Genomic DNA, 25251 nt, shown 5'->3' on the forward strand with positions numbered 1-25251 from the left:
TAGAATTGAACATGCTCTCAGGAACGGGGGAAGCCTAAAAGCAATGTTGAAGAAACTAGGAATTGCCAAGGATCAGATTTATGCGTTAAGAAACAAAGCCGGCAATATCATTACTAATATGGAAGAGATGGTTCAAGTGGCTGAGGAGTTCTATGGAGATTTATACAGTATCAGTGGCACCCACGATGATAATGGAAGAGAGAGTAGTCTAGAGGAATTTGAAATCCCGCAGGTAACGCCGGAAGAAGTAAAGAAAGCCTTGGGAGCTATGCAAAGGGGAAGGCAGCTGAGGAGGATCAGGTAACAGCAGATTTGTTGAAGGATGGTGGGCAGATTGTTCTAGAGAAACTGGCCACCCTGTATACGCAATGCCTCATGACCTCGAACGTATCGCAATCTTCGAAGAACGCTAACATAATCCTAATCCATAAGAAAGGGGACGCCAAGGACTTGAAAAATTATAGACCGCGATCAGCTTACTGTCTGTTGCATTCAAAATATTTACTAAGGTAATCGCAAATAGAATCAGGAACACCTTAGACTTCTGCCAACCAAAGGGCCAGGCAGGCTGTCGCAAAGGCTACTCAACAATAGACCATATTCACACCATCAATCAGGTGATAGAGAAATGTGCGGAATTTAGCCAACCCTTAGATATAGCTTCCATTGACTACGAGAAAACGTTCGATTCAGTCGAAACATCGGCAGTCACGGAGGCATCGCGGAATCAGGGTGTAGACGAGTCATATGTAAAAATGCTGAAAGATATCTATAGCGGCTCCACAGTCTCCGTAGTCCTCCATAAGGAAAGCAACAAAATCCCAATAAAGAAAGGCGTCAGGCAGGGAGATACGATCTCTCCAATGCTATTCACAGCGTGTTTACAGGAGGTATTCAGAGACTTGGATTGGGAAGAATTGGGGATAAGAGTTAATGGAGAATACCTTAGTAACTTGCGATTCGCTGATGATATTGCCTTGCTCAGTAACTCAGGGGACCAACTGCAATGCATGCTCACAGACCTGGAGAGGCAAAGCAGAAGGGTGGGACTAAAAATTATTCTGCAGAAATGTAATGTTTAACAGTCTCGGAAGGAAACAGCAGTTTACGGTAGGTAGCGAGGCACTGGAAGTAGTGAGGGAAAACATCTACTTAGGACAGGTAGTGACTGCTGATCCGGGTCATGAGAGTGAAATAATCAGAAGAATAAGAATGGGTTGGGGTGCATTTGGCAGGCATTTTCAGATCATGAACAGCAGGTTGCCATTATCCCTCAAGAGAGAAGTGTATAACAGCTGTGTCTTACCAGTAATCACGTATGGGGCAGAAACCTGGAGGCTTACGAGAAGGGTTCTACTTAAATTGAGGACGATGCAACGAGCTATGGAAAGAAGAATGGTAGGTGTAACGTTAAGGGATAAGAAAAGAGCAGATTGGGTGAGGGAACAAACGCGAGTTAATGATATCTTAGTTGAAATCAAGAAAAAGAAATGGGCATGGGCAGGACACGTAGTGAGGAGGGAAGATAACCGATGGTCATTAAGGGTTACGGACTGGATTCCAAGGGAACGGAAGCGTAGCAGAGGGCGGCAGAAAGTTAGGCGGGCGGATGAGATTAAGAAGTTTGCAGGGACAACATGGCCACAATTAGTACATGACCGGGGTAGTTGGAGAAGTGTGGGAGAGGCATTTGCCCTGCAGTGGGCGTAACCATGCTGCTGATGATGATGATGATGACGTCACCTTCTAAACTCGGCCGCGCGGACATCGCACTTCGAGTTTTACCTATTGCTTCCCTGACCCTGTCGACATCCAGCCGCCCTTCTGCGTTTCCCACTAACCAGCGCACTGAGCCACATCATCATCAATCCCCTCGGTAGTCTTTCAATGTCGCCTAACACCAGGCTTCGAAGACAGCTCAAGCTCTTCAAGTTAGAGGACGGTGTTCTCTACCGCCACATTTTCTCCCGGAGGGCCATCGATGGCTTTCTGTCGTTCCGCACTTTCTCTGTGCTGACGTATACCAGGCTTCTTATGACGCGACGTCTGGCCGCTTGCGCTACCGCAATACCCGTGGACTGATGTGCAGCCCATTCTCCTGGCCAGGTCTTTCAAACGGCGTAGCTCGATATGTCGCGTTGTGCACTCTTTGCCAACGCTGGAAGCGACCTATGACTGCAGCCGCCGGGACGCTACAGCCGCTGCCTTGTCAAGCAGAACCATTCGCTGTCGTTGGCATTGACTTTTACGGCCCGATCCCGACCACTGAAGACGGCAGCCAGTGGATAGTCACTGCTGAGGACCCCTTGAATCGGGGCGCGCAGACTACGTCTGTCCGCTCAGGGACTGCTTCGGAAGTAGCTGCCTTCTTGCTTCAAGCTATCTACTTAGAGCTATCTACATAGCTATCTGCATATCTACTCAAGCTATCTACATAGAGCCAGTCGCGTCCTTTTCAGCGACCGCGGCAAGGCGTTTCTCTGAAACGCGCTTGAAGTTCTCCGAGGTTGTAACAGCGTACACAGGAAAAACTCCCGTTACCATCCCCAAATCATTTGCTTTACAGAGCGATTTCATCGCACGCTCAGTGATATGCTGTCCTTGTATATCCAACCGGACCATTGTAAACCGGATCCATTCTCTCTTTGGTAATTTTTGCCTACAACACCGCTGTCCAGTGAACCACAGACTACTTAATCTCCCCCTTTCCTGGTCTACGGCTGACATCCGTCCTCTGCCCTCGATGTTTCTTTTGTGGTCCTGCCAACACTTCACCATTCATTTGCGGTCAGTTTCTGGCTCGTCTTGTCCAATGTCGCTACCGTGCTCGCATAAACACCGAGGCGAGCCAAGAAACCGCAAGAGTCGTTATGATGCCACTAACCATGTCGTTTTCTACCGCCTTGGCGACGATGTACTACTTTGGATCCCTGTGCGAATGCCTGGTTTATGCGAAAAGCTTCAACCTCGGCATCGCAGCGTTTTGTGTGTGCTGGTATTACATGGTGAAGTTTATATATATATATATATATATATATATATATATATATATATATATATATATATATATATATATATATATATATATATATATATATATATATATATATTGTAGCGGGTAATATGCATGTGGCACTGTAGTTGTAGTGGGTAATATGCAAGTGGCACTGTGCGGACTGCCACCTTTGCGGCGCGAGACACGAGCGCGGGTTGTTGGTGCGAAGCGCTAGGACTCGTATCTAGAGCTACCTGCGATCCCTCGAACGAGCTACATAAACCCCACTTCATTTGGTGGAGCTGCGGGGTAACCTCAAAAACTGGAACTCCGAAGCCGGACGCTACCGACTGCTGTGACCATGCCTGACGAAACCACCCAGGAAGATGCACCCCAGCCTCCGACGGTCATCGTTTCCGGTGCATTGCGCCAGCGTGATCCTGCCATCTTTAGCGGCACCGATGATCATGACGTGGAGGATTGGTTGTCATCTTACGAAAGGGTGAGCCAGCATAACAAGTGGGACGACGTCACAAAGTTGCACAATGTGCTGTTTTACTTAACCGGCGTCGCGAACCTCTGGTTCCGAAACCACGAACACGATTTCACAACGTGGAGCAGATTCAAGACAAGTTTCACAGAAGTGTTCGGGCGCCCCGCTGTGCGCAAGCTTCGCGCAGAACAACGCTTACGGGGGCGCGCGCAACATCACGGTGAAACGTTCACAAGTTACATCGAAGATGTCATTGACCTGTGTAAGCGCGTGAATCCGTCAATGGCGGAACAGGACAAGATAAAACACATTATGAAAGGCATTGATGAGGACGCATTTCAAATGTTGCTAGCGAAGGATCCGCGTACGGTGGCCGAAGTTATCAACTTGTGCCAAAGTTTTGACGAGCTACGGAAACAACGCATCTTAGCTCGGCGCCCACCGCCTACGGAAGATTCGTTAGCAGCATTGGTTATTGGCGACAACCACGCAACTTTGCTGACGCAAATAAAAGAATTTGTGCGCGAGGAGGTCGCGCGACAGCTCTCGATTTTGCCGACCACGGAGAAGCCTTCTCAATATTTGGCTCCAGCGATCCGACAGGTAATTCAAGAGCAAGTGACCGAAGCTCTTCCACCTCCGTGTCAGCCGGCTCCCGTGGCCGCGCCTCTGACGTATGCTGAAGCCGCTGCACGGGCGCCTCGTCTGCCGGGATTCTCTCCTCCGCCTTCAGCGCCTCTCCAGCCGGTGTTCTCTCATCCGCCCTCGTCTCGCCAGCAGGTCGCTCCCTTTTTCAGCGCACAGCAGCAAGGCACAAATCCTTGGCGTACTCCTGACAACCGCCCAATATGCTATGCCTGCGGTACACCGGGGCATGTAGCGCGCTTCTGCCGCCGGCGCTTGCCGGCCTTCGTGGGCACCGCGCGACCACCCAGCTCCGGATTCCGACCATACCGTATGCCTCAGCGACCACCATCGGAAGTCTACGCTGCTGATGACATACCAGCACCGCAGTCACAGCTCTACAATACTCGTCGCTCGCCTTCCCCTCGTCGGCGCTCACTCTCACCCATGCGTCGTAGGCCCAGTGCCAGTACTACTGAGGCGGAAAACTGATTTCCGCAGTTCCTGAGGCACGAACTGCGTCATCGTCGGAACATCAAAGTCCTCGTTTTTCCCCCGCTAACGTTATTGAAGTGTCTGTTGATAGCATCAAATGTCTTGCCCTCGTCGATACAGGTGCTGCTGTATCTGTGATTAGTGAGAAACTTTGCCGTAAATTACGGAAAGTGACCATGATGCCTTCGGTATTATTGCTTAGAACAGCCAGTGCACAGCAAGTTCAGCCAGTCGCTATGTGCACTGCCAGGGTGTTGATTCGAGACATTTTGTATCCGATTGATTTCTTTGTGCTAACTTGTTGCTCCCACGATGTGATTCTCGGTTGGGATTTTCTGTCGCGCCATCACGCCGTCATTGACTGTGCACGTGCTGAGGTTCAGTTCTCAGTTCTGTGCGATATGCCATCTCACGACGTTAAAGTTCATGATGTTACCAGGATCTGTGTAGCTTCCGATACTGACCTTCCCCCTCACAGCGCGGTATTTGTCCCTCTTTCATGCGCATCGCTTGCCGAAGCGACGGTCATGTTTTCACCCGCTGCCGTCTTCATTCGCCGCCAGCCTATATTGTTGCCTTTCGCTCTCCTCACGGTGCACCATGGGGCTGCAGAAATACTGATTTCTAACCCAAATTCGTACACTTTGGCTTTGCACTGTGGCGAGACTATTGGTACCATCCAGACTGTGGACGCTGACGTTATTGTGCATTTCCCTGTTCCCGACGACGTGGATACTGCCAACGTAACAGCACTGGCACCCCATGTGCCATCTAACCGAGTACCACCGGATGTTTTTTGTCGCTCTATTGCCGCTGACCTCGAGCCGACACAACGTGAGCGGCTTATTACTCTTTTAAATGATTTTCACGCCTCTTTTGACTGCAACCAAGCATCATTAGGCCGCACAAGTACCGTCTCTCACCACATTGATACGGGACATCACGCACCATTACGCCAGCGTCCGTACCGCGTGTCATCCACCGAGCGTCGTGTCATCGCCGAGCAAGTTGAAGACATGCTTGAACGTGGTGTTATCAAGCCATCCTGCAGCCCTTGGTCATCTCCTGTAGTACTCATTAAGAAAAAAGATGGCTCGATTCGTTTCTGTGTGGACTATCGTCGCCTCAACAAGATTACACGAAAAGATGTCTATCCTCTACCGCGCATAGATGACGCCTTAGATTGTCTTCATGGTGCCGAATTCTTTTCTTCTTTGGACTTGCGATCGGGCTATTGGCAAGTGCCAGTGGATGAATCCGACCGCTCCAAGACAGCTTTTATTACGCCTGATGGCCTGTATGAGTTTACCGTAATGCCATTCGGCCTCTGCAATGCACCCGCGACATTCGAAAGGATGATGGACAATCTTCTACGAGGCCTCAAATGGAAGACATGCTTATGTTATTTAGACGACGTGGTAGTTTTCTCCCCTGATTTCACCACTCACCTCTCTCGTCTACGCGAAGTCCTTACTTGCCTTACCACCGCCGGCCTTCAACTTAACTTGAAAAAGTGCCGCTTCGGAGCCCGCCAGCTGACCATACTTGGCCATGTCGTGTCCAAAGACGGCGTCCTTCCCGACCCTGACAAACTTCGTGCTGTCGCAGAATTTCCGCGGCCGACTACAGTGAAAGAGCTCCGCAGTTTCGTCGGTCTTTGCTCTTATTTTCGCCGCTTTGTGCGCAATTTTGCCTGCATCATCGCTCCCCTGACGAAGCTCCTGGCTGGCTCTGGTGACCTTCGCGACTGGACTCCGGCGTGTGACCAAGCCTTCACCACTTTGCGTCGTCGGCTTACCTCACCGCCTGTTCTACGCCACTACGACCCGAGTGCACCGACTGAAGTTCATACCGACGCCAGCGGCGTTGGTCTTGGGGCCGTCCTTGCTCAACGGAAGCCTGGCTTTGCAGAATATGTGGTTGCATATGCGAGTCGTGCTCTCACGAAGGCAGAATCCAATTATTCTGTCACGGAAAAAGAATGTTTAGCTATTGTTTGGGCCTTAAACAAATTTCGCCCTTACTTGTATGGCCGTCCGTTCGACGTTGTGACAGACCACCACGCGCTCTGCTGGCTTGCGTCACTGAAAGACCCGTCGGGGCGTCTTGGACGTTGGGCTCTTCGGATCCAAGAATTTGACATTCGCGTCATTTATCGATCCGGGCGCCAACATTCTGATGCAGATGCGCTCTCCCGTGCGCCCATGCGATCCGACGAAAGGCCACCTTCATCCACAGAGTGCCCGGTTGCTACGCTTGCTGTTACTGACATGCCGTCTGAACAGAGAAAAGATCCGTGGATTGTTTCTCTTATTGACATTCTTAGCAGTTCTTCAACGTCTACATGCCCTCGAGCCATTCGTCGCCAAGCCACCCACTTCGTGCTACGGGACGCCATCTTGTACCGCCGAAACTATCAGCCCGACGGTCGCAAATGGCAACTAGTCATCCCTCGCCATTTGCGTTCCGACGTATGCACGTATTTCCATGCAGACCCACAACAAGCTCATGCTGGCGTCCTGAAAACCTACGAGCGGCTCCGCCAGCGGTACTACTGGCGCGGCATGTATTCTTATGTCCGCAAATACATTCGGTCATGTGCAGCCTGTCAGCGACGCAAGACATCTTCTCATACGACAGGCCCTCTGCAACCTTTACCGTGTCCTGCACGTCCTTTTGATCGGGTTGGCATCGACCTTTATGGGCCTCTTCCATGCAGCGCTACCGGAAATCGTTGGATAATTGTCGCAGTAGACCACCTGACAAGATATGCTGAGACTGCTGCACTTGCTTCGGCTGCTGCTCGCGACGTCGCCGCATTCATCTTACGGCATTTCGTCTTACGGCACGGCGCACCGCGAGAACTGCTCAGTGACCGAGGCCGTGTCTTCTTGTCCGAAGTTATTAATGAGCTACTCGCCGCGTGCCGCACTATTCACCGAACCACTACGGCGTATCACCCACAAACTAACGGTCTAACGGAACGATTCAACCGCACCCTTGGGGACATGCTCACCATGTATGTTGCGTCGGATCATTCCAATTGGGACGATGTCCTCCCTTTTGTGACGCACGCATACAATACCGCCGTTCAGGCTACCACAGGCTTCTCACCATTTTTCCTTCTTTATGGGCGTGAACCATCCACTACCCTCGACACCGTACTACCATATCACCCGGATGCCTCTGAATTCACCCCTCTTTCCGAAGTTGCTCGCCATGCTGAAGAGTGCCGCCAACTGGCTCGCTCGTTCACGTCGGATACCCAAGGAATCCGCAAAGATCGCCACGACAACGATCAGCCCACACAGTCCTTCGCCGTGGACTCTCACGTCTGGCTTCGGCTGCCCTTCCAAGCTCCAGGCCTTAGCCCAAAGCTTGCCCCGAAATATCAAGGTCCGTACCGGATCGTCGCGTGTACTTCGCCTGTGAATTATGTGGTCGAACCGGTGACGCCATCTTCGGACAAACGCCGCCGTGGCCGCGAGACTGTTCACGTCAGCCGCCTGAAGCCGTACCACGACCCCCTTATCGTATCATCGCCTTAGGTCGCCAGGATGGCTCCTCTTCGCCCCGGGGGAAGTTGTAGCGGGTAATATGCATGTGGCACTGTAGTTGTAGTGGGTAATATGCATGTGGCACTGTGCGGACTGCCACCTTTGCGGCGCGAGACACGAGTGCGGGTTGTTGGTGCGAAGCGCTAGGACTCGTATCTAGAGCTACCTGCGATCCCTCGAACGAGCTACATAAACCCCACTTCAATATATATATATATATATATATATATATATATATATATATATATATATATATATTGACACGTGTACTTATCTTCATCGGGCGACCACGTTTCACCGCTTAACAACTGTAATCGCACAGCGAGGGACGCGCCTGCATGTATCCGACGTTTCTGGAAAGTTATCGATGCTTCTACCCGGCTGTCTGTTGCCGCCGAACCTTGTGTTATCTGATTTCATCGTGTAAGGCGAATGGTGTAGAACTTTGTAGAAGGCACGCGGGTCCGAACGATTAGTCTGGAACATTCGACGACTGCTCTATAAAAGCCGACGCGCTTGACCCGCTGATCAGATTTTCGACGATCGCTGACTGTGTTCGCCGCTGTCGTTGCGCTTTAAGTGTAGCCTGTTTTGTGGGCACAGGTTCGCCCAATAAAAGCTAGTTTTATCTTTCACAGTACTGCTACTGTGTTGTTTAACGTCACTACCACGTGACATCTGGTGGTGGTGCTAGTGCGTTCATGTACCGAACGCCCCCGCAAAGCCGCGATCCAAGCCCGAAGCCCGAGGACAAAACTAACATCGCAGAAGACCAGCGTGCTAGCCGCAGACTGCAAGGACTGCCCCCAGAACACGGACTTCTACCTGAGTCGACAAAGAAGATCGTGAGCAAAACAACCCCAATGGCTGCCCCAGCGTCCCCCGTTATCCTACAACAACCTCGGGACTCAGCGACCTTCCATGGAGCAGCGACTGAAGACACAGAATCCTGGCTGGAGACCTACGAACGAATCGCGACTTTTAACAACTCGGACTCCGGCGAGAAGCTGCGGCATGTATACTTTGCCTTAGAAGATGCCGCCAGAACATGGTTTGAGAACCGGGAGTCGACCTTGACGACATGGGACCTCTTCCGTACCGGCTTCCTGCGCACCTTTACGAGCGTCGTGCGCAAAGAAAGGGCCCAAGCCATGCTGGACACCCGAGTACAGCTACCTAACGAGAACGTTGCAATCTTCACGGAAGAAATGAAACGTCTGTTCCGCCATGCCGACCCGGATATGCCCGAGGAGAAGAAAGTCCGCCTTCTCATGCGTGGTGTGAAAGAAGAACTTTTCGGCGCAATGATACGAAGCCCACCGAAGACCGTAGAAGAGTTCCTTAGCGAGGCCACCAGCATCGAGAAGACACTCGAAATGCGGAACCGGCAATTCAACCGTCGTACAAGCTCTACCCATTACGCAGGGATTCAATCACTGGCCACGGACGATCTGCGCGAAACCATCAGGGCGATGGTGAGCGAAGAACTGCGCAAGGTCTTGCCTTCGTCGCAGCCTCAAGTGGCCTCGATCGCCGACATCGTTAAAGAAGGGGTGCACCGATCGCTTGGAGTTCCTGAGGTGCATCCAGAATCACCACAGCCCCAGCCGGAAGCGATGACCTACGCCGCCGTCGCACGCCGTCAAGGCCCCCCTCCGCGACCGCGACAGGGCCCTGTGACGCCGCAATTCCGTCGTCCGCCGCCGCCAGCACGCCCACCCGTCGCCCAGCGCACCTACGCGAGGAAGACGGACATTTGGCGAGCACCCGACCACCGCCCGCGCTGCTATCACTGCGGAGAAGCCGGCCATGTGTACCGCCGATGCCCATACCGCGACTTGGGACTGAGAGGGTTCGCCGTCAACGCGCCGCGTTCACAGCTTGGCGAGCGCCCACGCGATATCGCCGATTACCTCGCCGCTACTCAGTGGAGCTCTCGACGACCGTCGTGTTCGCCATCACCAGGCCGCTACCTGTCGCCGCAGCGCCGACCATACACTGGCCCAGCCCGGGGCTGGTCAGCGAGCCCATATCCGGAAAACTAAAAGCAGCAACCGATGGAGGTGCGGTTGCTGTTCGTCGAACTGACGAAGATCTCCGCCGCCGACGAAGACGCCGAAGAAACTACCTCGACGACATAACGACACGCCGCCGTCCCGACGAAGTCTGGAAGTAAAGAATACGATGACGAAAGACAACCTGACGACGCGACGTTCCAGCTTCAGTTTAACACGACGCAGCCGTGATCCGACGCCAAGACCGAACTTCAACGCCAGACAAAGAACCACCGACCTCGGCGTACTTCTCGACGGCCACGCAGTCACTGCCTTAATTGACACAGGGGCCGATTACTCCGTAATGAGTGGACACATCACCGCCCAGTTCAAGAAGGTTGAGACTGCATAGGTGGGCCCCCAAATTCGGACCGCTGGCGGACACCTCATTACGCCGACTGGAATCTACACGGCAAGAATTACCGTTCATGACCGGACTTACCCTGCCACCTTCGTTGTCCTCCAACAGTGTTCACGAGACGTCATTCTCGGCATGGGCTTCCTGAATCAACATGGCGCAGTCATCGACCTGAAGTCGAAATCGATAACGCTGTCACAAGATCAAGCGATACCGCCGGAGAGCTGTCGCAGTCACCACGCCTTGAGTGTGCTCGAAGATCAAGTGAGCATCCCGCCGCGCTCCAGCATTATTATTTCCGTCGGCACTGAAGCACCCGCTGACGTAGAAGGTGTCATCGAGGGCGACCAACATCTATTGCTCGACCGTGAAATTTGCGTCGCAAGAGGGATCGCTCGACTCCACGGAAGGCAAGTGGAAGTTATGCTAACCAACTTCAGCCAGGAGTTCAAGCACATCAACAAGGGCACGACGATCGCGTACGTCGAGGAAATTCTGGAAACCAGCCATGCCTTTGTCCTCTCGGATTCAGCCGCATCTACCCTGATGAGAATTATCCCCGAACCAGACTTCGACGTGAATCCAAGTCTTCCTACGAGTAAGCAGCAACAGATCAGAAGTCTTCTCCGACGATACAAAGACTGCCTTTCGACGTCATCGAGGATTCGACAAACACCAGTTGCAAAGCATCGCATAATAACCGAAGAGAGTGCTCGACCACTCCGCCAGAGCCCTTACCGAGTTTCGACGCGAGAACGTGAAGCTATTAGGCAACAAGTCGACGAAATGCTGCGCGACGACATCATCCAGCCGTCGAAAAGCCCGTGGGTCTCTCCTGTAGTCCTGGTAAAGAAAAAGGACGGAACCCTACGCTTCTGCGTCGATTATCGTCGTCTGAACAAGATCACGAAGAAGGATGTGTACCCCCTTCCACGGATAGACGACGAATTCGATCGGCTCTACAACGCTACATACTTCTCGTCGATGGACCTCAAGCCTGGCTACTGGCAAATAGAAGTCGACGATAGAGATCGCGAAAAGACTGCCTTCATCACGCCAGACGGCCTCTACGAGTTCAAGGTCATGCCATTCGGACTGTGCTCGGCGCCTGCAACGTTTCAGCGCGTCATGGACACGGTGTTAGCCGGACTGAAGTGGCAGACGTGCCTTGTCTACCTGGATGACGTCGTTGTCTTCGCCGGAAATTTCGACGATCACCTTAGGCGGCTTGCGACAGTGTTAGAAGCTATCAAGTCATCAGGGCTCACTCTGAAGCCGGAAAAGTGCCGCTTCGCTTACGATGAGCTTTTGTTACTAGGCCACGTGATCAGCAAATCAGGAGTACGCCCCGACCCACAGAAGACAGCTGCCATCGCAATGTTCCCGCATCCAACCGACAAGAAGGCAGTGCGCAGATTCCTTGGCATGTGTGCCTACTATAGGCGCTTTGTCAAGGACTTTTCACGCATCGCGGAGCCTCTAACACGTCTAACCAAATGTGATGTCGCATTCAAGTGGGAAACGCCGCAGGCCAAGGCATTTCAAGAACTCAAAGGACGCATGCAGTCGCCGCCGGTACTTGCACACTTCGACGAGGACGCCGATACCGAAATCCACACTGACGCCAGTAGCCTAGGCCTCGGTGCCGTCCTAGTCCAGAGGAAAGAAGAACTTGAAAGGGTGATATCGTATGCTAGCCGGTCGCTGTGAAAAGCGGAAAGCAACTATTCTACGACTGAAAAGGAATGCCTCGCCATCATTTGGGCAACAGCTGAATTCCGCCCTTACCTCTATGGCAGGCCATTCAAAGTCGTCAGTGACCATCACGCATTGTGTTGGCTAGCTAACTTAAAGGACCCTTCAGGACGGCTGGCGTGGTGGAGCCTCAGACTACAAGAATATGACGTCACGGTAATATACAAGTCCGGAAGAAACCACTCCGACGCCGACTGCTTATCGTGCGCCCCCATCGATCCCCCGCCGCAAGACGAGGACGACGACGCCTTCCTTAGGATAATAAGCGCGGAAGACTTCACTAAACAGCAACGAGCCGACCCGGAGCTAAAAGGCCTAATCGAGTATTTGGAAGGGAACACCGACGTTGTCCCTAGGTCATTTAAGCGCGCGTTGTCTTCGTTCACGCTAAAAAACAACCTGCTCGTGAAGAAGAACTTCTTACCAGTCCGCGCCGGCTGCCTTCTTGTTGTACCGTCAGCGCTGCGTCCACATATACTGCACGCCCTACACGACGATCCAACCGCTGGGCACCTCGGATTCTCCGGGAAGCTGTCGAGAATACAGGAAAGGTATTACTGGCCGCGTCTGACCGCCGACGTCGCCCGTTACGTCAAGACATGCCGAGACTGTCAACGACGCAAGACACCACCGACAAGGCCAGCAGGATTACTACAGCCAATCGAACCTCCTCGCCGACCATTCCAGCAGATTGGGATGGATTTGTTGGGGCCGTTTCCGATATCAACATCCGGGAATAAGTGGATCGTCGTGGCGACGGACTATCTCACCCGTTTTGCTGAAACTAAAGCTGTACCAAAAGGCAGCGCAGCCGAAGGGGCGAAATTTTTCGTGGAGAACACCCTGCTGCGACATGGTGCCCCAAAAGTCCTCATCACCGACAGAGGAACGGCTTTTACAGCAGAGCTCACCCAAGCCATTCTGCAGTACAGCCAGCCAAGCCACAGGAGGACAACTGCCTACCATCCGCAGACGAATTGTCTCACGGAGCGCCTGAACAAGACCCTCTCCGACATGCTAGCAATGTACGTCGACGTCGAACACAAGACGTGGGACGCGGTCCTGCCGTACGTAACCTTTGCGTACAACACGGCGGTGCAAGAAACAACACAGATCACGCCGTTTAAGCTGGTTTACGGCAGGAACCCGACGACGACGCTTGACGCATGCTGCCGCACGTAACTGACGAAGAGAATGTTGACGTCGCTAGCTATCTCCAGCGCGCCGAAGAAGCCCGACAGCTCGCCCGCCTGCGAATCCAGAGCCAGCAGAGGACCGACAGCCGGCACTACAACCTCCGACGACGCTTCGTCGAGTACCAACATGGCGACCGTGTTTGGGTCTGGACCCCGATACGCCAACGAGGACTCAGTGAGAAACTACTCCGACGCTATTTCGGACCCTACAAGGTCATCCGACGTATTGGCTCTCTGGACTATGAGGTCGTGCCAGACGGCATTTCGCATTCACAGCGGCGTCGCGCACGATCTGAAGTGGTCCACGTGGTGCGCCTTAAACCCTCTACGGACGCTGACGAACTTCGCCATTGTTGTTCATTTCTTTGCTAGGAGTGCTTTTGTTTATTACCTTCGTTTGTTTGCAGCATCGGGACGATGCTTTTTAAGAAGGGGGTATTGACACGTGTACTTATATTTATCGGGCGACCACGTTTCGCCGCTTAACAACTGTAATCGCACAGCGAGGGACGCGCCTGCATGTACCCGACGTTTCTGGAAAGTTATCGATGTTTCTACCCGGCTGTCTGTTGTCGCCGAACCTTGTGTTATCTGATTTCATCGCGTAACGCGAATGGTGTAGAACTTTGTGGAAGGCACGCGGGTCCGAACGATTAGTCTGGAACGTTCGACGACTGCTCTATAAAAGCCGACGCGCTTGACCCGCTGATCAGATTTTCGACGATCGCTGCCTGTGTTCGCCGCTATCGTTGCGCTTTAAGTGTAGCCTGTCTTTTGGGCAGAGGTTCGCCCAATAAAAGCTAGTTTTGTCTTTCACAGTATTGCTACTGTGTTCTTTAACGTCACTACGACGTGACAATATATATATATATATATATATATATATATATATATATATATATATATACAGTGAAGTAGACGCTCCTATGAAGCGGTTTATTGACGGTTCGGCCGGGGTCCGGCCTTCGGCCTTCGTCAGAATACATTGCATGGTGTCAGTACAGTTAATATACATGTGCCTATCAACTAAATGAAGATACGATTACATGTAAAACGAATAAAATGGGCGAACAAAATGCATCCGAATCGTTCAAAGGATCAAACAACAAGACAGGCACATGTATATATATATATATATATATATATATATATATATATATATATATATATATATATATATGCCTGTCTTGTTGAAGACCGTGTTAAAGCTCAATGGATCAATGTACCTTTGCTTAATTGCGGCGTGCATGCCGAACCATGCAATTTAAGTTTCAAGTTAACCTGCTTTGTTTTAGCAACCGATAGAGGTCCTCTGACAGCTGCATTATTCTTCCGACTTTCTACGCATGTGCTGCTTCTGCTGCTGTTGGCACAGCTGCTGATTGCAACCATAGCCTCCGTCGCTGTTGGCGTCTGTGGACAAGGCAATCAGATACAGGAGATTGTCATCAAAATTTGTGGTAAGGCTCTTCGCTTGCCTGATTTACTTTGCTTACTTTGCTGATTTTTGATTGTGACTCTTCACTACACGTCAACGAACCAACGCAGTGTTCTTGCTCGCAGTAGCCAAGAACGAGTCATAAATTTCTCATTGTTAATTTTCTTGATATCTGATGCACGCATTCTGATGTCTCGTTTATTTCACCATCTTTTATCATGCGGTGGGTAGCAGTTCGTATTCTACCGGCGGTAGGTAATTTTCTTTGTCTATTTTAACTTTCCTTGATGGTGCAATTTCTACACTTCAAATTAAAACAATGAAATATGTTCAATTGCATTCCTTTGGTGCATTCATTCCCTTATATATTTGGGAGTAACAACAATCGGGCGCCCGCAGCTCCCCTTTGTCGATTTTGTTTGTTGCAGGTTAATTGCACAGACTTTATGTTTGAAATTACTACTATTATGACAACAGGCGAAGCTTATCCTTGTAAATTAATCTTCAGTTAGTGTATCAGAAAATATGATTTTGTAAATCACCACAAAGCTTTTAGAAACAACTCGTGCAAATCGCCAACATTGCTCAGTGAGGACCAACCAACACTAAGTACATTTCATCAAGTCTCGGCACGTTATCTTTTTGTCCAGTTTTATTTCCCATTACGTTATTATTTGTACACTTACTTAAACATAACCTAAGGGTTATTGGCAAAGTGTGTTAGTTTCTTCAGACTTCGAGTATATACGCATGCTTTCCTATCTTTTTACAAAAGGCACACGGCGTATTTGCATATAGTGGAATTATTGAAGATGAAGAAAGCCATTCAGCAAACCCGCGTCGTGCAGTTGGTGAATCGAACCGTTTAATACATGTAATTTTTTCGTGATGCCCCTGCTTTTCTAGGCGCCTGGTGAGTTTCGCGTTTTCTTGATAGGAACTCCGCCTTTCTCACTCATTGCATGAATCATGCAGGTGTCCTGGCGAGACGAGATGCCCTAGTCATGATTACGGCATATAATAACACGAATAATATATTTTAATGACCTGCCATAAGTGCTAGCTAGCAAGATTAATTAGCTCAAGGGCAATGTGAGGTACATTACACTTCATACGTCCCCGTTTGCCCAATGCCAATTCCCTCTGCATTCGGAAGGTGCAAAAGAAATAAGGTAGTTTTTTCGTTTCCTAACAAAGCAGGCCATTCCTGATCCGCGGTTGACATGCGACGTCTTATTGGCGTGTTTCCAGTTCCTAAGGCGAACTAAGCCGTCACGCCTGCGGTTAAAAAGCACGCTCTTGTCGGTCGCTTTCACCGTGAACGGTACTGGCTAACACTCCCAGGTTGCCAATCACTGATCAGAGTGGGCGGCAGGATGGTCCCCGCGGGGATATTATGGGTAAATCACCTGCGGCAAGTTTCCTTTACGTCCACTTTCCTATCCTGTGTTATCTATTTCTGCGCTTGCATTAGCATAACAATTACCTTTTCTTTATGCGTGCCCAGTCTTCGCGGCTTGTAACTTCGTGCGGTCGTAGCCACGGTTGTGACTTTCTTGTGTGGTGTGCTTGATACCAAGGCACCATGACATACTGTGGTGTTCTTCCTGACAGGCAGGAACCAGGCGGTTGCAGGGAAAGTACGCAAAGGGAATTGCTTTATTCCATTGACAAGGTGACTGGCGAGTGCCAGCACAGCTGGGCCGCCGGCTGTGATAAGCTGGGAAGAAGTGCGCGGGTTACGCTCGGCGCCGCGGTATATATGCTCTTATCAAAGGGTCGTGTCGCAGTAGCGCACGTGTAGGTTACCGGTAGACGTGCAGCCACTACACTCCCCCGTTCTTATTGTAGTTCGGGCGCACGCACTGAAACAAAAGGTAGTTCATGGCGCATAGCGGTCTGGAGGGCGCCGCTGCCTTGCAGGATAACACCGCTCTGCCGTGGCTGGAAGAGAAGCTGGCTGCACCGGGTCGCGGCTATCGGGTCGCGGCTTCTCAGGGTCGTCTCGCTGTTCAGGGATGTACGGAAAGTCCATATCCCTGGCTTAAATTATGTGGTTCTGATGGCGCTTCCAGGCAAACACACCTCGACCGGTTTCCACACGAACTCTGTATGAAACAGGTCCAGTCCGCCCTAACACAATCCCAGTCAACCACTTTGCACAGCGTCTGAAATTTCGCACAAGAACACTTTCACTCTCAGCGAATTCACGTGCGCGCTGCTTGCGACGCACTGTCTGGACGAACTGCCGCGTCGAAACCTTCTTCTGCAGCAAGGGCTTGACGGCATCTAGACGGGTGCGGAGTCTACGCTGTAGCAGGAGAGTGGCCGGCGCCTCGCCCGTGGTGGCATGTGGAGTGTTCCTGTAAGACAACAAAAACTCTCCCAACGTGCTGCTTAAGCTCGCGGCAGCACTTTTCCGCAGTGCCGCTTTCAAAGTTTGGACAAATCGTTCAGCTTGTGCATTACTCCTCGGATGGTAGGCTGACGTCCTTACATGGCGCGTGTGCCAATGCTCTTAGGGTAGTTTGAAAGCACAGCTGAGATGAATTGCGGTCCATTGTCAGATACCACAATTTCAGGGTAACCAAACCTGCAGAAGATTTCGTGGAGTCGGTTTACTGTGTTTTCCGCGGACGTGTCTCGCACTTGGCACACCTCCGGCCACTTGGAGTGAGCGTCGACCACAACCAGGAACATGGCACCCTTGAAAGGTCCTGCAAAATCGATATGCAGACGTTCCCATGGTCTGGCTGGCCATGCCCACGGGTGCAAAGGAGCCGGTCAAGGCATCGCGCGTTGAGGTAAACAGGGGTTGCAAGAACGCACTTGGGTCTCAATGTCGCAATCGATGCCTGGCCATCACACGTAACTGCGTGCTAGTTCTTTCATCCGAACAATTCCAGGATGTCCCTGGTGGAATTCTTCGAGCATCTGCGACTGGTGTTTCCGAGGAATAACGACACGCATTCCAAGAAGAAGACACCCTAGCTGTGCAGAAAGTTCACAGCGTCTGTGAAAAAACAGCTTCATTTCTTCACTCACGACGTTCTCAGGCCAACCGTTGACTACGTGCTGCATGGCCATCTTTAGAATCGGATCTCGGGCCGTTTCGCGTGCCACATCGCGACAGTTAATTGGCAAGGACTGCATGCGTAGGAGATAAAACTGGTCATCCGAGCATTCTTCACTGTCACTTGGCAGGGGCAATCGAGATAAGCAATCTGCTTCGGCGTTTTGACTCGATGGCTTATACTTCAAAGTAAAATTGTAAGCAGACAGAACTAAAGCCCAGTGTTGCAGCCTAGCTGCGGCAACAGTTGGTATTCCCGTCTTGGGACTGAAAATTGTCTGCAAGGGTTTGTGGTCGGTAACGAGAACAAATGAACGCCCGAAAAGATAGCGGAAACGTTGGATGCCGAAAACTAGAGCGAGCGCCTCTTTTTCCAGCTTACTATAATTGACCTCCGATGAAGATAAGGTACGTGATGCGTACGCAACCGAATGGCACTGACCGTTTGGCTCAACAGGAGAGATGACAGCTCCTACACCGTATGCCGATGCATCACACGGCAGTTGCAGGGGCGCACTGGGGTCGTGGAGAGCGAGAACCGTTGGCTGCGACAGCAGCTGCTTGATATCCGAGAAGGCTGCTTCGCACTCGTCATTCCAGGCCCAGGGAACGTCGAGCCGCAGCAATCTGTTTAGGGGTAAAACGACGTTTGACAGGTTAGGAACAAACTTGCCATACTAGTGTATCAAGCCCAACAGTGAATGCAATTGCTGCTTGTCCGTGGGACGCGGACCCTTTGCGATGGCTTCTAGCTTGTCAGTTGCCGGTTCAATACCGTGCGCGCTAATGACATGCCCCAAGTATTGCAACTTGTCTTTGAAAAACTCGCATTTTTCTTTCTTTACCCTCATGGCTCTGTCTGATAACCGTCTCAATACCGCCTCCAAATTTTTTAGGTGCTCCTGTTCAGTCTTTCCGGTGACCATGATGTCATCGATGTAACAAGTACCTCCGTCAAGGCCCTTCAGAATATTATCCATGATCTTCTGAAAGATCGCCGGCGCTGAGGCGATTCCAAAAGGCAAGTGGTTAACAACATATAAGCCCCTGGACGTGTTCAAGGTCAGGTAGGCTTTGGATTCCTCGTCCATCTCAACTTGCTGATAAGCCCGACTAAAATCAATTTTGGAGAATTTCTGACCGCCCGCTAATGCTGCCAAAAGCTCATCCAGCTTTGAAGCGGGTACGTCTCGACGTCTAGGATTGGGTTCAGCGTGAGTTTCTAATCTCCACAGATTCTGATCGACCCGTCGCGCTTTACTACGGGAACAATTGGCGTAGGATACTTGCTACTGGCGACACGAGAAACGATTCTCAACTTCTCGAGCTTTTCCAATGCAGCCTCTACCCTTTTCACAAGAGCGAAAAGCACACTCCGTGCTTTTAGAAAACGGGGCACTTGGTCATCCTTAAACTTGAGGCTTGCCTGCTCTCCTTGCATGGTCCCTAACTCATCCTTAAACAGGTCTTCGTTTTTTTCCGTAGCAGCGTTTCTAGTGCTGCAGGTGGACTGCCTGTTGGTGGACTGCCTGACGCAGCGGACACCTTGCAAAGACCTCGAATGCCACCCCAGTCTAGCCCGGTATGCTGTAGCCAGTTGCGACCTAAGAGCGGTATGCCGCCTTGCGGAACAATGTAAAGCGGCAATCGTGCCTCTCGGTTACTGTGGCGGACCAGCACATCCATTACTCCTACAGGCTTTACGGTTTCCCCTGTGTACGTCTTCAGTTGCATCTTTGTTGGTTGCAAACGAACACCAGGAAAGTACACTTTAGCCTGATGGTGCGACATGACCGATACTGCTGCTCCAGTGTCGAGCTCCATGTTTACGGTAGTTCCTTCTACATTTACGCCTACCATTATTGGTGCCGTTCGTGACATGTCGACACTGTTGAGCTTAGTGAAGTCGTGCTGGGCCTTGCACTCAAGCGTGCGCATACACTGCTTCTGGTGTTTTGGTTCCGCTCTTGCTCTGCACAATCTGCGTATGTGCCCCTGCCGGTTACATTCGAAGCAAGTAGCTCGTACGTGCGGACACGCTTGCGCATCGAGCTTAAAAGAACCACAGCGATAACACTGCTGGGATTTGGCACGTTTACTTGCGTACTTATTCTTGTGCTTTCCGCTCTGCATTCGGTGAACTACGCTACCGCTATCTGATAAATCATGGGCTGTCACTGCATTGTTCATTGCGGCCTCGGACGCCAGAGCATGGTCAACTGCCTTCTGGAAAGTTAAGTGCATGTCCTCGACGAACAGCTGTCTCTGGATGTCTATTCGCCGCATGCCACACACAAACTTGTCGCGAAAAGAACCGAAATCGCAGGTTTGAGCTAGCCTGCGTATCTCTTCTACGTTGTAGTTGCAACGTTTGCAACTACATTAACCCAGACGCCGGACACACTTGTGTTCCGAAGTGCGCCCTGTGCGGAGGGGCCCATATCACCGCCGCAACAGAGTGCAACAACAAGCTCAAACGCATTCCACCCAGATGGAAGCCTGCCTCCACCACCACACCCAAAACCCAACGACAGCCCCGCCCGGTCACTCACTCGACCAAGGCGGCTGACCTTCGCCCGCGATGGTTCAGCTCCGAGCGGGAAGGCTCCGACTTCGACTACTCGGAGTCTCCGAGCATCTACGGATCTCGGTCCGGTTCCAACCCGAGGTCCAGGTCCAGGTCCCGCTCCTGTTCTCGCCCACGGTCTCACTTTCGGTCGCCCAGACGGCGATCTCGGTCGACGCCCAAGCAAGGACAGCAGGCAGCACCAGCCATCGCGGTACTCAAAGACAAGGGGCCCCAGCAACACCACCGAAAGACCAAGGAAGCCTCAGTCAAGAGGAATACCAGTAAAGAACACGAGGTAAGCTGGGCAGCAGTAGCCTCCCCCTCGTATAAAAAACCACAGACGCCACCATCGGTGAAATTGGAACAGGAACTCGCCACCATGCGCGCACAGATACAGACACTCACACAAGAAAACAGACAACTCAAACAACAAGTGACACAGCTCACACAAATACCACAAGAGGCGGCTCCACACAAGGACATCATTGACCTCCAAACCCATGTCGATGCCATCCGCACCCAGATGCAAGCCTTTATGGACGCTACACGCGCCCAGTTGGAACAAATAACACAGACTGCAATACAACGGACAGATGCAGCAATAAAACATATGGAAGCCACTGTAGACAGCAAGCTTAAGAGCCAGCTTCACTCCGTAAAACTACGAAAGACACTACGACAGAACCTTTACAAGGTCACACCTGTAGCAGCACCAAACCAAATCGTAACATCACCGACCACAACGTCCAACAATGCCTAGACCATACAGGCAAGTCAAAGAAAACTTAGAAATTTGGCAATGGAACTGCCGTGGGTACCGCAGGAAGAAAGGGCTGCTGGCACAATTGATCGCTCATTCCTCAAAACCACCAGGGGTCATAGCCCTACAAGAGCCCGGTACCCGACCAACACTACATGGCTACGAAGAATATCACACAAGTCAAGACGACAAGTGGAAGGTAACCACACTAGTAGACAGAAACATCACAACCATACAACACAAACCCATAGACGACGTGGACGTACTACATGTACTTCTCGAAATAATATACAAAGGCAACCAGAAACAGAGCGCCTTCGTACTCAACATTTATTGCCCCCCTAGCCAAAGGCGCGCAAACATGGGAAAACTCTTTGGGGACACCCTCCGCCTCGCTAAAGACAGTCCCCTGGTAATCCTGGGCGACTTCAACGCTCAGAACACCCTGTGGGGGTACCAGAGGCAGGATTGGAAGGGTCTCCAGCTACAAACACTAATTGAACAGTGTCACCTTACACTCATCACAGACCCGAACATACCGACGAGGGAAGGGCACAGCGTCACACGCGACACCACTCCCGACCTCGCCTTCATCACTCAAACCACTCGAGCCGAATGGCTCAACACACTCGAAAACCTAGGCAGCGATCACTTCATATTAAACATAACACTACAGACTGGACGCCTACGCAGGCAGATCGGCACAGCTAAACTCACTGACTGGCGAAAAATCAGGGAAGCCCAAGAACAGGACGCCGACACAATCACGAATCTGGAAGATTGGTGCGACGACCTCCGTCGACATAAACAACGCCACACAAAGGAAATCGCCAGAACGGAAGAGACCCCAGAGGTGGATCCCCACTTACTACCTCTGTGGGATGCGAAACGGGGCCTTACCCGCCGCTGGAAAAAACAGAAACATAACAGGAAATTGAAGACGCGCATAGCACAAATAACAGCGGAAGCAGAGGAATATGCCATGCAACTCGCTTCCGCGAACTGGTATAGATTCTGTGACTCCTTCGGTGGCACGCTGGACACGGCGAAGACGTGGCACATCCTCAAAGCAATCCTGGACCCCACCAAAACCAAAGGAGAAGGACACAGGGCTCTGGAACGGTTACTACACACCTACCCAGGCAGCCAACAAGACCTCATCGATGCCATCAAGACCAAGTGCTATGGAGATCCCACTCCCACACAACCATGTAGAACACCCTACACAGGACAACCCAACCCGCTAATGGACGAACCTATCACCGAAAATGAAATGAGAGCGGTTATCGCAGCCACCACCCGTAACACAGCGGCGGGTACGGACCAGATCACAAATTCGATGATCAGAAACCTGAGCGACAAGTCTATCTCCGCGCTCACAGCCTATCTCAACAAACACTGGGAACAAGGTACGGTACCGGCGATGTGGAAACACGCACGAATAATTATGATCCCCAAACCGGGCAAGAAATTGGCAATTGAAAACCTCAGACCCATATCGCTCACCTCCTGCCTCGGCAAGGTGTACGAAAAAATTATAAACACGAGACTACAGAGACACTTGGAAGATAACAAACACCTGCCGGACACCATGTTCGGTTTCCGCGCAGGCCTGTCCACACAAGATGTGCTGCTCCAAATCAAGGAAGAAGTCCTCAGCAACGTTTCCCGCTGCGGCGAACACGTCCTCCTAGCAATCGACATCAAAGGGGCTTTCGACAACGTCAGCCACCAAGGAATCCTAGAAGGGCTGGCCAACACCAACTGCGGCGTGCGAACGTACAAGTATGTTCAGAGCTTCCTGAGCCACCGCACGGCGGAGCTGAAGATGGGAGAGATCCAGACCCCAGTGTACCACCCTCCCAACAAGGGAACACCACAAGGTGCTGTCATCTCTCCCACGCTGTTCAACGTCGCCATGATCGGCCTCGCAAGCAAACTGCAGGACGTAGCGGGTCTGCGGCACGCAATCTACGCAGACGATATAACACTCTGGACCACAACAGGGTCCCTCGCTGAAAAAGAAGAACGCCTGCAAACTGCAGCAAATCTAATCCAAGAATACGTCAGCCAGCGGGGACTACAATGCTCGCCCGAAAAATCTGAGCTCCTACGAGTCTGGCGAGGCCGGGGTAACCACGCAGTCCCCACAGACCCAACAAGAAGACTCGAGGTACGCCTAAACGGGGGCCTCATACCAGAGAAGCCATTGCTGAGGGTGCTGGGCATGTGGTTGCAGTCCAACCAGCGCGCTACACACACCCTTACACTCCTCAAAACTAGTGTAAAGGCGATATCACGCATGATCTCCCGCGTAACATCCAAGAACAGAGGAATGAAGGAAAGGGACACCCTCCGACTGGTCAGTAGTCTGGTGGTGAGCAGAATGACATACAGCCTGCCTTACTACCACCTCACACAGTCCGAGACGAAGCAGGCCGACACACTTTTGAGGATGGCATTCAAGACCGCTCTCCGCCTGCCGATGAGTACATCGACTGAAAAATTATTGGCGCTAGGGTTGCACAACACCCTCAGCGAACTGACAGAAGCCCATTACGTCTCGCAACAACAGAGACTAGCGCGGACTCACACGGGCCGGCAGGTCCTACAAACCTTGGGGTTCCCAGCAATAACAACACGAACCCAAGAAACCTGCTTAATACCTCGTCACATCCAGGACAGGTTTCACGTTGCCCCGATACCACGCAACATGGACCCTAACCTACACTCCGGCAGGAGGAGAGCAAGGGCCCAGTACATGGAGAAAGCGTTCAGGTTCAATACCACGGCCCGTTTTACGGACGCCGCCATGTATGGGACGAACAACAAGGGCGCAGTGGCAGTGGCATGCGACCACCGAGGCAACGTTACCTCCGCTGCATCGACCCGCCCCTGCACGATCACGGAAGCCGAAGAGATGGCCATCGCGTTAGCCATCCGCGAGGGCCTACGCGCAAACCAACCACTGACGATCCTTACGGATTCCCAGCAGGCCTGCCGCAACTTCCTACAGGGAAGAATTGGAAGACCTGCAGCACAAATCCTAGCACGAATACTTAAGGAGGACCCTAAGGACTTCACCACCCAAACCATCATCTGGATACCGGGCCACACTGGCATCACGGGCAACCTGCAGGCCGAGAGAGCAGCTCGAGGATTCGTACATAACCGAGCACTCATCACGCCGGCTGCAGAAGACCCGGACCCTGTCGACCTCGAGTATTCAGCCATCGTTAACTACCACAGAGGGCGTCGCTTGCGATATCCACCACCCCATCGAAATCTAAAGACAGAAGATGCCGCTGCCTGCGTGGCTCCAGACAGGCACTTACACGAACCTACACATATTACATCGGATACACCCCACAGCCTACACAGACGAATGCCCATGGTGTGGGGCCACGCCAACCCTATACCACATTACGTGGGAGTGCACACTACAAAACATATAACACCTAGACACGAACACCACGAGGGAGCAATGGGAGGCACTGCTGTCCAGCTCGGCCCTCGACGACCAGCTCAAGCTGATAAAGAGAGCGGAGAAGATGGCAAGAGCCAGCGGAGCCCTGGACTAAGGGCCCCGACCATTAGCGGTTTTCTGATTATTCTTTTTATAAATTTTATCTATCTATCTATCTATCTCTTCTACAAACTGAGCTATCGTCTGCGTTTCGCCCTGCACGGCGCGATAAAACTTGGCTTTCTCGGCAATAACGGATGGCTTTGGTGACAGGTGCTTGTTCAAAACCTCCCTTAACCCGTTTAACGACTTCGATGTAGGCGTATTGGGTCCAGTCAAAGACGTTAACAGTTGGTAGGTTTTCAGACCGATGAGACTCACGAAAACGTCGACTTGAAGGTTGGCTGGAACCTCGTTT

General features: G+C 51.7%; 1 protein-coding gene across 4 annotated transcripts in view; it reads left to right on the top strand.

Moving 5' to 3' along the window:
* Window positions 1–25251, top strand: part of LOC135917173 (uncharacterized) — a 283550-nt gene that overhangs the window by 45769 nt on the left and 212530 nt on the right. For all 4 annotated transcript variants that reach the window (XM_065450680.1, XM_065450681.1, XM_065450678.1 and 1 more), the window contains exon 2: window positions 14903–14987. In XM_065450680.1, coding sequence (XP_065306752.1) covers window positions 14903–14987 — 85 coding nt within the window. The remainder of the gene's footprint in view (window positions 1–14902; window positions 14988–25251) is intronic.

This window comes from Dermacentor albipictus, chromosome 5 (genome assembly GCF_038994185.2).
Source record: "Dermacentor albipictus isolate Rhodes 1998 colony chromosome 5, USDA_Dalb.pri_finalv2, whole genome shotgun sequence".
Classification (NCBI taxonomy): Eukaryota; Metazoa; Arthropoda; class Arachnida; order Ixodida; family Ixodidae; genus Dermacentor; species Dermacentor albipictus.